Here is a 13,146-nt window from a genome sequence, read left to right as displayed (position 1 = left end):
CAATCAAAGTAATTAATTTTGTAGGCCTGAACAAGAATTACTCAGCAATTATAAACTACAAAGTACAAACCATACTGCCACTTTTGGTTTACTTTGGTAATGACTCAATCTGAAACAATTTAGAAAAGAAAATAATGAAAATTATAATCATTATTCACTCCACATGATTTATGGCAAAGAATCAGCTATTGTTGGCTGTTCAAATGCACCATATGAAATAAGTGATGATCCACCCATCGCACAAGATGGTGGAACCCAGAAAAAATTATAATAACAGTACAAAAATAACTTTGTACTGCGCTGTATTCATAAACAGTGACCAACTGCGCATCGGTACTGCATCTCAAGTGGGATTTACGACATGCTGCTGAGTTCCAGGTACTTATTCTGCTGGGCATCCTACTGGCTAGCGGCACATACAGCAATCAGACCTCAGTGGAATAGGATGATCTGTCACAGACGCTTCTTTGGGGATTTTTTCTTCTTTTGGATATTTCTTCAGCTGTCAACAAGTAAGTGTTCAAACTTGTTTATTCGATCCAACTAGGATTGTGTTACTACTTGCTTGTTTTGCTAAGTTGCATCAACCGAATATCAATCTCTCTAAAGGGAAGGTACACAATGGGTAATTACTCAAAACAAATATTAACTTAAAAACTGACTAGGTAATGAGCATTGGAGAGCTGTGGTCGATTTCACAAAGAGTTAGGACTGGTCTTATCTCGAATAGGACGAGTAGCTCGTCCTAACTTAGGATTAATCTTAACGTCTGAATGCTACAGTGCAGGGTTGGGACTCGTCCTAAGTCCTAAGATTAGTCTTAAGTTAAGAAGAGTTTTGTGAAATCGACGGCTGTTGATAGTATACAACTTTCTGAGAAACGGCTCCCTCTGAAGTAGCATAGATTTTGAGAAAGAGGTATTTTCTCACTAAAATAATAAAAGACTTCTAGCCAGAAGTCATGTATTCATACCTGAAAGCACACAAAATTGTCCAACAAGGATGTTTTTCTCTCATCATTTTCTTGATACTTCGATGACCAATTGAGCTCAAATTTTCACAAGATTGTTGTTGAATGCTTATGTTGGGAAACACCAAGTGAGACGACTGGTCTTTGACAATTACCAAACGTAAAAATTCAAAATTGTTAACTTTATCTTGGCATGTTAGTATTGTGTTAGTACATCAATCGAGTATCAATTTCATTAAGTCATGTAAGAATTCAAAGTTGTTTATTTGATCTGTTGGCAATTTATAGCAATGGTGCTACATGGTTGTAATGCTTCAAACAAGTATCGATTTCATGCATATTGTTTTCACTCTGAAATTTATTTATTTAAACAATATAAAGTAGCCTTATTCGAACTTGCACCATCTGTGTCATACTGTGGTATTATTTTTTAATAGATGTTAGTTTTTTTTTTCCATCGGGGATAAAGAATATATTTGTTTTAACCCTTACACCTTTGTTTATTAAGCACTGTGTACTCATTACTTTCCTGAGTTCTGTGGGGAAAAGTTCCCAACAAAATCACTTGGGTAACGCAACGATTTAGGAAAAACTTAGGGGAAATTTGCATCAGGGAAAATTATATATATTGGTTTTACTTATACACTTATGTGTATTAAGCACTTTCATTACTTTCCTGAGTTATGTGGGGAAAAAACCTGTTGTGTCTGCAAATTTCATGCAGATAACCAATTCAATCCTGAAATGTGTTTGTTAAAATAGTATAAAGTAGCCTGTGGATTTTTATTAAATTTTTATTGCAGATTATACATTAAGTATATGTTTTTCATACCTTTTATACTGATCTGGTGTTTGTTTGATTGTTTGTTTGTTTGTTTCTTTTGAGGAAAATATGTTCTGAAATCAATTTGTGAAGTGTACTTGTTTAGCAGCTTTATGTTTAATTATTTAAAAATTTACACTCATTTTATTTTATGCTTGTCTGTTACTTATGGCAAAGCAAAAACTTTTTTTTTGCAGTGATTATTTGCTGTTATAGCAGCTTTTATGTCGTTGGGTAAACATTATTTTGTGATTTTCAGAGTCCCAAAATGAAGAAACAAAGAGATTTGTTTATCATGGTAGTCATGCTTCTGTAACTTTTGGCAAGGCAAAAACGTTTTTTGAGTTGTGTGGGGTGACTCCGCCTACCCCTTTTGTGACGTCAATCGAGGAAGACTTTGCCTCGATCGATCATCGAACACACGTACGTGCAAGTACATTCAAGTCCTAGTCGTGAGTTTGTACAAAAGTTTTTTTCTTGCATTTTTCCGGCAATGTCGACCAGGTGTATTATTGCTGCTGGTCAGTTTGCCAAGTTGTCTGATCCGTCGTCTTTTCCAGCACTGTGCAGCAAACACTTCTAGCCATCGTGCTTCGAGAATCCGGAATACACTTCACATTTTGACATGAAGAGAAAAGTTCTTTTCTAAAACATGACGCCATCCCAATAATTTGTCCAGCTAGTGGGGAAGTCGAAGAAGGTACCTGAAAGACGTAACGAACCTAAAGGAGCATTTGCCTAACGTGAAAAAAATCAGGTATTGTTTCAACTTTGAGGACATGTTTTTATGGTGTAAATAACATGGAAACTAATTTGTTTAAACCTTAGTTAATGGTTTTTTCATATTCCACACATCAAAACACATATTTTAGTGACAAAAGCTTTATTTGGACAAAATACCACTTCCAGGTGACTTTAATATTATTTAGTGATTTCCAGAGCTAAATAGGTGTTAAGAGTCCCAAATTGATGGTAGTCATGCTTGTCTGTTACTTTTGGCAAGGCAAAAACTCTTCTTTCTTTTGAGGGATTATTTTCTGTTAAAGCGGCTTTTTGTAATTGGGGATACATTATTTTGTGATTTTCAGAGCTATAAGACGTTAAAAGCACCAAGATGAAGAAACCAAGAGAATTGCTCTTATTACTGACAGTTGCTTTGAAGGTTTTATTTCTTCTGCTGGTTTTGACTGAGAGATCTCTTACAAGTGGTGAGTATTAATTGCTGAACATGTTAAACCTTTACCTGATACTTGTGACATTTTTGGTATGAAAGTGAGGGTATGTCTTAGTGTATTTCTAAAATTTAATGACCATAAAACACTTGAGTTTTGTTTGAAGCGTTGCATGGTGTGGATAACTGGGAATAAACTATTAAAAAATAATAAAACTTGCGGGTACATACAGCCATGTGTAAAATCTCTTTTGTGTGAGTGTTGGCTCTGAGAAGAGCTGGTGTGGTCTCGAGGTTTTGAACAGTATACTCTGCTCGTCTTCAGGAGAATATGCTCAACCCATAGTCCAACATTCTCCTGAAGACGAGTAGAGTATACTGTTCGAAATGTCAAGACCACACCAGCTCTTCTCAGAGCCAACACTCGCACAAAAGAGATTTGTTCACATGGTTGTACCCGCAAGTTCACTATTTGTTTATAGTTTCTTCCTATAAAAAACTTACTTGGTAAAGAGCATGGCAGAGCTCTTGATACCACAAAACATTCTTAGAAACAACAACCTTTTAATCTGAGAAAGGCTTTAGGCATGAACTCTGTTTCAGGCATCTTAAAGCACACATCTCTACATTGTACCTTTTTCTCTTTTTTTTCTTGCAACTTTGAAGACCAATAATTGAGCAAGACTTTCACGGTTTGGTTATTTTATGCATATAATGGGATACACTAAGTGAGGTTACTTGCCAGATTTCCTGCTTAATCAGCTCTATGATATTGGGCCCAGATGTCTAAGCCAGTAGACCACCTACATGTATTGTGTCTGGTTTAGAGCCCATTACTATTGGTCTAACTACAAAATGGTCCTGTAACATGCACTGCAGATGGTTTCCTCCAAGTTGCTTGTAAAAGTAAAAGACCCTTGCTATAATTCCCCGAGCCATTCCGAAGACATGTTTTTGGTGTACAGTTGATCTGTTTCTTTCCTCCATATCTCAGCTCCCCTGTCAGACACAATTCTACCACAAATCAGTGGCTGCCCCGATGACATCACCAAAGTAGTACCTACAGGAAGCAGGAGCTACGTCCCCGTAGAATGGACCGACCCAACGGCCAAAGACAACTCTGGATCATACGCATGCGTGAAGAATGTCCGCCGTCTTTATCCGTATCGTAAAAAGCACTTTCCACCCAACACAACCACACCGATAAAATACATCTTTAGTGATTGTCCGGTAAGTTTTGTAATATTTAGTAATCTAGCATTTTTTCAGGCGCCTTTTCAAAACGATCTTTAAAAGCTTTCTTGCAATTTAAACACAACCACACTGATAAAATACATCTTTAGTTGCCCAGCAGTAAGTTTTGCCACATTTAGTAATCATATCAAATTTTGAAAATTCATTGCTAATGCAGTATTTTGTATTTTAGGCGACTTTTCAAAACTATCTTCAAAAACTTTTTCGTTCAATTGGTTCAATTTTAAGGGTTTTTTTTTCTTTTCAGCTTTTATTGCGTTCAACTTTATTTCTGGACACATGATTTCATTCTCCTGGTTCAGGTTTATGTTTCTTTCATTCTGTTTCATTTGTGGATAATGAAGCTAAACTACACACTTTGACCATTCATAATTTGAATTTCTGCATCAACTGATGGAAGTTGAATGGTTGACTAGCCTCTTGCTGCAGCTGGCTTTAAGGAAGTTGAATAAGTTTTGCAAACTTATGAATTTAATTGATCTTATTTGACCAGTGAATGTTAAGCTACTAAAAATAGAATTATTTTTTTAAACTAAAATTGAATGAGCCAGGTGGCAAATTGATTGAGTGTTTGTTGAAACTGGCGGGGAGATTTGCAGGGAGACATAAATACTTTGCATTTTTTTCTCTCCCTTTTTCTTCGAATATAAGAAAAAGAATAAGAAGCAATCACCACACAGAAATCTCAAATAATGAAATGAAAAGAGAAGAAAAAATTAAAATGTGTTAATTTTTTTCTTCCTTTTTTCAGCAACATTGCCAGGGTAGAGAAAGAGATTGTATCGGCAACGAAGCTTTCTGCAGCTTTAACGTTATTGTCAAAGAAGGTGGGTACTACATAACCATAACTAAATAACTGTGTTTTTGACTTTATAAGTTGTTATAGTTTAACAGTACTTGGTAAGATATTCCTCCAGTGAATGTCAATCTTCCTCGAACCCCATTCACACTAAACAAAATTCTCAAGGAACCCTAGAGAATTATTTTGACAGTTTCACACTCTTGAACTTTTCAAAAGAGAGAAAGATCTTCTTCTTTTGTTGTATCGTCAGCCAAAAGTGCATATTTAAAAAGTTAAATCTTAAAGTTGAAAACTTTTTTATAAAGACCCTTTGTATCCACAAATGTATGCTCATAAAACCTTTTTTTCCTGAGGACGAGCAGAGTACACTGTTTGAAACATCAAGACCACATCAACTCTTCTCAGAGCCAACACTCACACAAAAGAAACTAACACATGGTTGTACCTTATAGTTTACTATTTTATTTAATGTTTCTTCCAACTTTTTTTTTCCTCCAACAGAGTTTGAATGCGTGACAGATGAAATTGTCCTGGAGGATCCTTCATTCTCACCCACACCTCAGAATATCACCTCCCCTTTTTACCCAATGGAATATCCCTCTGACTCAAGCTGCCATTGGCTTGCCATGACATCGGGTGACAGCCACTCATCGGCCAATACCATCCTTGTATCCATAACAGAGATCCAGCTGCAACTTAACGACGCTCTGCTCATTGGTGGAGCAGATCGTCAGGAGGCTGTTACATACAGAGGGAGGTTGCCGCAGAGAGTGCTACTTTTCCAGGGGGCAGAAATTGAGATTGAATTTCGGAGTGGAAGCAGAGGTGTGACAGTTCTCAGAGGATTTTCTCTTGAGGTGTCTGCAGTTGTAAGCAATGGTAAGCAAAGCGAAAAGGGGGTCATGGCCAAATGATCTGGAGCATCGACCTCATGTTCTGATGGCTTAGTCATCAGAGTGTGGGTTTGAATCCGGGTTGTGAAACTTTTCATCCAAATAGGCCTGGGTGATTTAGTGAAATTTGCTACCCAGTTAGTTGCGCCCTTAATAGTTGTGACTCTCATCACCAAGGCGTAAATGGTAGAGATTGTTGATGTGAATGACAAGCAGCGGATGTGTGCCATTTTCTTTGGCTCCCGGTGCTGCATAATCCAAAGGAGTTGATGTGGTTTCATGATTGGTTATGTCCTGTGAACAAGGGGTAGAAATAGCATAAAGCGCTTTGTTTTTCTTCTTTATTGTTTGATTTGTTAAAGACAGTGGACACTTGGTAATTGTCAAGGACCAGTCTTCTCACTTGGTGTATCTCAACATATGCATATAAAATAACAAACCTGCGAAAATTTCAGCTCAATCGGTCATCAAAGTTGCGAGATAATAATGAAAGAAAAAACACCCTTATTACTAGAAGTTGTGTGCTTTCTGATGCTTGATTTAGAGACCTCAAGTTCTAATTCTGAGGTCTCGAAATCAAATTCGTGGAAAATTACTTCTTTCTGTAAAAATAAGTCACTTCAGAGGGAGCCGTTTCTCACAATGTTTTATACTATATTTTGAGTAATTACCAATAGTGTCCACTACCTTTAAGACAAGTATTTCCATTCCAACATATAATAAAAAATAACATTAAGACCCTTTATTTCCATTCAAACATAATTATAATTAAAATAACATTAAGACCCTTTTAATAATCAGATAATCCTTCATGGTGCAATGATGATCATGGTTACCAGTGTCTGTCAAGCCCCTTCTGCATTGACGAGTGGTATCTTTGTGATGGTATTAGCGATTGCCCGCATAGCGACGATGAGAGCAATTGCTGTAAGTATTTCACCACTTTTGTTGATGCATTTCTTTGTACCTATAAGAGACCTTTAATTGTTTTATTTTTTCTGTTATTATTAGTGATCTTTGAAGCTGTGAATGGTGTGGACAATAGACAGTGACTATTAATAGTAAACTTGCAGGTACAACCATGGGTAAATTTCTTTGAGGGAGAACTGATGGCTATGAATACTGTTTGACATTTCTAACACTAGTATTCATTTTACTCTGCAAAAATGTTCTTAAAAAGATTTAATGCATGCAGGCTGTGTTGTATAGACGAAAGACTAGTGCACTCGTAAAATATCTTTTGTACTCTTCTGTTTTAAACAAGTGATCAATCACTGATATAACAAGTTAATTTGTCATGAACTATGAACAGGGATGTCATTTCTCTGTTTCTGGTTCGCATAGCAAGCATCCTTGTCTACAGTTTTCATCAGAGGCTTTCAAGCTTCAGTGAATATTTAAATATTGAGTTTTTAAGCATTTTTTTTTTGTTAGATATATAGGCCTTATGAAAATAATGATTTCATTCTCTTTTACAGCTCGTCTCAAATAAAATTGTTGTAGTTATCTTGTGGTCATTTAATCAACTATCGAATAAGTAATTCACCATTGATTTGTTTGTGTCTTTTTTGCCCGCTCATTTATAGCTCATTGCAATGACATCGTCCAGAGTCTCCCGTTCAATATGACCTTTGACACCAATGATGTCATCAACAGTATCATGTCAGATCCAAAGAATCTATCCACCTCTAGCATGGAGTGGTGTTTTGATTCTTCTTCGGGTTATAACATCATGATAGACTTCCCCTCACCTGGAAATGATTATCTAGTAATACAGGTATACAACGTGTATTTCATTTCATTTCATTTATTAATTTCACAGGTAAAAAAAAAAAAAAACGCCACAAAAATAAGAACGATAAAGAAGAAACATACTAATAGTAGAGAAAAAAAAGTAGCACCTCTGATGGATTAAAAAAAAAAAAAAACTATTTTACTCTCAAGTTGATGACCCGATACCACAATTAGGTTTAAGCTAAATTTAAGTACCGGGGTGGGGCTACAGTTAAATTCAGCAAGCATCATTAAGGTACAGGGTTTACGTTCAGGTTTTCTAAGGGTAACGTTGGAGCTACATTTAGGTTCAGGCTACATTTATGAACAGGGCTTAACTCTGTTTAGGTCTTGATGGGCTACATTTAGGTGTCATAAATAAGTTTAAAAAGGGAGTCAGCCTTCGAAACACCAATTTATAAACCACACCTTTCACATATTTTATTTCTGTCTCTCAACATTCTAGGACCCAACAACTGAGTCAAACCAAGACACTGTTGTCATACAGAGACACTCAATGGTTCGATCATTCAGTTTCAATGTGTCGTCTCTATGGGTTCGGTGGTATCCTGGCATAGATGGACAAAGAGCGTCATTTTCATTGAGCGTTAACAGTAAACTTGATGATGGTAAGTACTCATAGAGTGTTCTCATCACCTGCTGGGCTTGATCAGGATTTACCCAAGTAAAGCCTACAAGCAAGCAACTTTTCAACTTTTCAACTTTTGAATCGTGTAACAAAGTTAAAGATGCATATCAAACTGATGCCAGCTTTAGAGCCAGAAGTAGCCAATACTCTAGGGATTGCTAACAAAATATGGGTGTAACACTGACTTTTGCAAGTAGGATTTACACCAAACTGACACATTTTATGTTTATTTTCCTGAAACAGGTTATTGTGATGCAGGCTATCAGTGCAGGAATTCACATGTTTGTGTCGGCAGGGAGAATGATTGTGATGGTGTGCTTGATTGCCCTCTGGGTGAAGAAGAAATGACTTGTCGTGAGTACCACAATTAAAATAATTATAGCATATCCCACGAAAATACTAAATACATTTAGGCATGACTACTGAGATTCTTTTGACTGGCAACTCTCAGTCAAGATGTGCATAGGCAGACGCTCAAGCGCAACTGCTTCACGGTTTCATCAACCCAATTAGTCTTCTTTAGATGTGGTTGACACTATAGAAATGTTCTTGCTTTTGGGTGTAAAAGACAAATTTAACCCAAACAGGAGCATTGAGCAGTATTTCTGCAGATGCAGAATTTGGTTTCGCTTCATTTAATGGAATATTCAATCTTTGATCTTGTAAAAATATTCTCATCATTGCACTCAGAAGCAGTCATTATATAGTTGTAAAGACTATAGTGTGGTGTTGAAACTATACTTCCTGAAACATGTGTACATGTTCTATTAAATTTTCAATTCAACAGCATTTATTTCCGTTTAACATATCTCATAGCTGGCAGGTAACATACAAAGTGTTGATATGCATAAAAACAAAATACACTTGCAATGAAAACACTAGTTGTATAAAATAGTAGGAATAGGGCAGAGTTAAAAGTGAAACGGAGGCAAAAGCCCTGGTAAGAATTTGCTTGATTTGAGAATGCCATACAGCACAAGACGACAGACACAGGGAGGACTCAAAAATAAAAAAACAGCCTGATATATGGACAGACAAGAAGGCATAAAACACCATCAGAAATAACTGCAAGAGTTTACATGGACAGATAAATTACTACGCTAAATAATGCAAATAATAATATGCATTAATATAGTAGAGAAAAATAGCTTACAAAAAGTAGATTTACAGGTAGGCTTAAACTTGACGTTTAAATACATTACATTTAAATATATCTTTGATCAGATCGTCGGAGGTGTCCTAAGAGTTGCGACTGTAGGGCATCACTTGGGAGTCTTAAAGTTCTAGGATGCCGTCATCCATGGACTCCAGAACTATCAAAATCAGCTCCTGTCATCACAACACATCTGTAAGTCTACTTTATGTGATAGTGTGTTTGTTTCTCTGTTTGTTGGTAATTCTTATGAGGTCTTAAAGACACTGGACACTGTTGGTAATTGTTAAAGACCAGTCTTCTCACTTGCTGTATCTCAACATATGCATAAAATAACAAACCTGTGAAAATTTGAGCTCGATTGGTCGTCGGAGTTGCGAGATAACTATGAAAGAAAAAAACACCCTTGTCACACAAAGTTGTGTTCTTTCAGATGCTTGATTTCCAGACCTCAAATTCTAAACTTGAGGTCTCAAAATCAAATTCGGGGAAAGTTACTTCTTTCTCAAAAACTACGTCACTTCAAAGGGAGCCGTTTCTCACTATGTTTTATACTATCCACCTCTCCTCATTAGTCGTTAACAAGTGAGGTTTTATGCTGATAATTATTTTGAGTAATTACCAATAGTGTCCACTGCCTTTAAAAACAGTATATACATGTCTACTTATGTGCTAATGTATTTGTTTGTATGTTTTTTTGTAATTCTTGTGAGGACTTTAGAAATATCAAAAACTACCATGTTTTTGTTGGTTTGTCTGTTTTGAGGGGGTACTTCCCAGGTCAAAATTCCAGTTGAACCTAGTTAAACTGGGTTTAACTGGAACTAGTTGAAAACCAGTTGATAAACTAGGTAAACACAGTTAAAACCAGTTGGCTTAATATGGAAAATGGACAGAAACCAACTGGTTTATAATTTCAACCTAGTTTAACACAGTTAAACCTAGTCCAAACCAGTTGGTTAATATGGAAAATGGACGAGTTTGGTTACTATCCAGTTGAACCAGTTGACACCAGTTAACTAGGTTCAACTGGAATTTTGACCTGGGTTCTTTTGAGGTAATTATTTATAAATCAGGTCTGTAAGCCTACTTTATGCAATGTTTGTCTTTTTGTTGGTAATTTTTCACTAGGTCTTTTGATTAGGTATTCTGTGTTGAACAATTTGTTCTTTTGAAAAAATTTAGAAGAAAAACTCATGTTGCGAATTGCTTACCAACCAAAATTACCTGTGACAGTAATGCACATGGTAGTGACCTAACATTATAATTGTTTACATTATAAATCTTTGTTTGAAGGCAGACAAAAATGTCAAATTGTCCAAATATTGGTGCCCATTTTTCATAGACTGGCACAGTTTAAGTTTAAACTCACCACTTGTTAATAACTAATTCATTAATAACTAATTAATTTTATAATTTTATATCTTAATTAAATGATGAACATGTTAATATTGATATTGGATAAAACTGATAATTTTCTGATAAAGTTTGCTTACTTCATCAATTGTATCATTATTGTATTTTAATGGTTTCCACAGAGCTATAACAGAGCAAAGTGTGAGTAATATAACATCAGGGTTCTTCAAAGGTCTGTCAAATCTCATAAACTTGTGAGTATGAAAGACTTCAACCTCTCTTAACATTTGCCTTAAAGGCGCTGGACACCTTTGGTAATTGTCAAAGATCAGTCTTCTCACTTGGTGCATCTCAACATTATGCATAAAATAACAAACCTGTAAACATTTTTACTCAATTGGTCGTCAAAGTTGCAAGAGAATAATGGAAGAAAAAACACCCTTGTCGCACAATGTGTGTGCTTTCAGATGCCAAATAACACACTTCAGGCCTGGGGTCTTATAGATGAGTGAGAAATTACCCTTCTCTCAAAAACTACATTACTTCGGAGGGAGTCATTTCTCACAATGTTTTATACTACCAACACTTCTCCATTGCTTGTTAAAGGAACACGGTTGAAAAGCATAACCGTTTGTTATAAAATGCATATGGTTAAAAGGAGAATGCAATGATCCACACACATTTGCCTTGAAATTGCATGGTTTTCCTTTCACTTTGCGAACTAACACGGTTGGGCATTTATGGGAGTCGAGGTAAAAGGAAAACCACGCAATTTCGAGTGATACTTGTGTGGATCATTATATTCTACTTATAAAATATCTTCCTAATCATATGCATTTTATAACAAACACTTTTTAAAGACCAATACGACCAATCCAAGGCAACATGTTCCTTTAAGTAAGTTTTTGTGCTTACAATTACTTTAGGTGTCCAGTGCATTATTTTATTACAACTCTGTGGAGAAGGTGACATTTTGTCTAATTAAAAACATGCTCTTGTTTCATATCCTTCAGGGAAATAATGTTTTGCCCTGTGGACAATATTTGGATCGATGCATTTCAGGGACTGGATAAACTACAGTCTATGTAAGTAGGCTATCAAAACTATTTATTTCTGTTATAAACATTTTGTCATGGGTATTTGTTTTTCATTGACACATTAAAGGTTTGGGGTACTTTTTTGTAGGACACAAAATACAATGTCCACAGATTTGCATTAAATCTACACTGTTTGAACATATTGATAGTAGAAAGCGTATCTTAAAATATTACTTGCTGAGATGCTGTAGTTTTTGAGAAATGAGTAAAATAATGTAATGAAAATATGTTTTTACATGCTAAAATAATTTTTCGACTCATGATCACTGTGACGAAAATTATTTTCATGACATTGTTTTACCCATCTCAAAAACTACAGCACCTCAGCAAGTTATATTTTCAGGGAAGCGTTCTACTATCATTATCTTCAAGCTGTGTAAGTTTAATGTAAATCTGTGGACATAGACCCTTTAAAATATTACGTGCTGAGGTGCTGTAGTTATTGAGAAATGAGTTAACAGACATTTTTTTTTTAGCGTGGTCAATGTACGGCATGCTTAAATTATTTTTTGTGACATTGTTTAAGCTTGAGCCTGATTGTTTTTTAATTTTGTAAAAACCTTGAGATGTTTACTCTGTATTTTTGTTTTATTCCTTTTTTCAGGTGTCTTATAATTGACCTGAGGAGAACTTACAATTACACATTTGCAGGACTTCCAAATCTTATGAAACTGTAAGTTTCAAAACCTGTTTTAAATCCCTTAGATCTGCATTTTCAACTTGCCTTTCGTTTGAATATCTGTGAACTTTTCATTGTTTTACACTTCAATTAATTACTCACTCTACAGCAGTGAAGTAAGTCACAAGAAAACTCCTCAATCCACTAAGCTAAGTATAGTCGTCCATATTCTCCGGATTGAGCAAGAAGTTCCGCTGAATTCCGAAAGCTACTCCCTGCTTTTAAAGGCAGTGGACACTATTGGTAATTACTCAAGATAATAAATAGCATAAAACCTTATTTGGTAACGAGTAATTGGGAGCTGTTGATAGTATAAAACACTATGAGAAATGGCTCCCTCTGAAGTAACATAGTTTTCGAGAAAGAAGTAATTTTCAACGAATTTTATTTCGAGACCTTAGATTTAGAGTTTGAAGTCTCAAAATCAAGCATCTGAAAGCACACAACTTCAAGGGTGTTTTTTCTTTCATTATTATCTCACAACTTCGATGACCGATTCAGCTCAAATTTTCACAGGTTTGTTATT

The 13,146-nt window shown here is 35.6% G+C and overlaps 1 protein-coding gene across 1 annotated transcript in view; it reads left to right on the top strand.

The window, feature by feature from the left end:
• The first annotated feature begins 399 nt into the window (after nucleotides 1–399).
• The window catches only part of LOC139938438 (uncharacterized), a 28,806-nt gene continuing 16,059 nt past the window's right edge, over nucleotides 400–13,146 (top strand). The window contains exons 1-13 of the mRNA XM_071933970.1: nucleotides 400–512; nucleotides 2,882–3,001; nucleotides 3,959–4,194; nucleotides 4,970–5,045; nucleotides 5,522–5,899; nucleotides 6,715–6,840; nucleotides 7,500–7,690; nucleotides 8,153–8,315; nucleotides 8,579–8,689; nucleotides 9,560–9,683; nucleotides 11,027–11,098; nucleotides 11,858–11,929; nucleotides 12,546–12,614. Of these exons, the coding sequence (XP_071790071.1) occupies nucleotides 2,908–3,001; nucleotides 3,959–4,194; nucleotides 4,970–5,045; nucleotides 5,522–5,899; nucleotides 6,715–6,840; nucleotides 7,500–7,690; nucleotides 8,153–8,315; nucleotides 8,579–8,689; nucleotides 9,560–9,683; nucleotides 11,027–11,098; nucleotides 11,858–11,929; nucleotides 12,546–12,614 (1,712 nt within the window). The 5' untranslated portion in view covers nucleotides 400–512; nucleotides 2,882–2,907. The remainder of the gene's footprint in view (nucleotides 513–2,881; nucleotides 3,002–3,958; nucleotides 4,195–4,969; nucleotides 5,046–5,521; nucleotides 5,900–6,714; nucleotides 6,841–7,499; nucleotides 7,691–8,152; nucleotides 8,316–8,578; nucleotides 8,690–9,559; nucleotides 9,684–11,026; nucleotides 11,099–11,857; nucleotides 11,930–12,545; nucleotides 12,615–13,146) is intronic.

This window comes from Asterias amurensis, chromosome 6 (assembly GCF_032118995.1).
Source record: "Asterias amurensis chromosome 6, ASM3211899v1".
In the NCBI taxonomy this organism is placed as follows: Eukaryota; Metazoa; Echinodermata; class Asteroidea; order Forcipulatida; family Asteriidae; genus Asterias; species Asterias amurensis.
The sequence above is the reverse complement of the archived record's forward strand: the minus strand, read 5'-3'. Positions and strand labels throughout refer to the sequence as shown.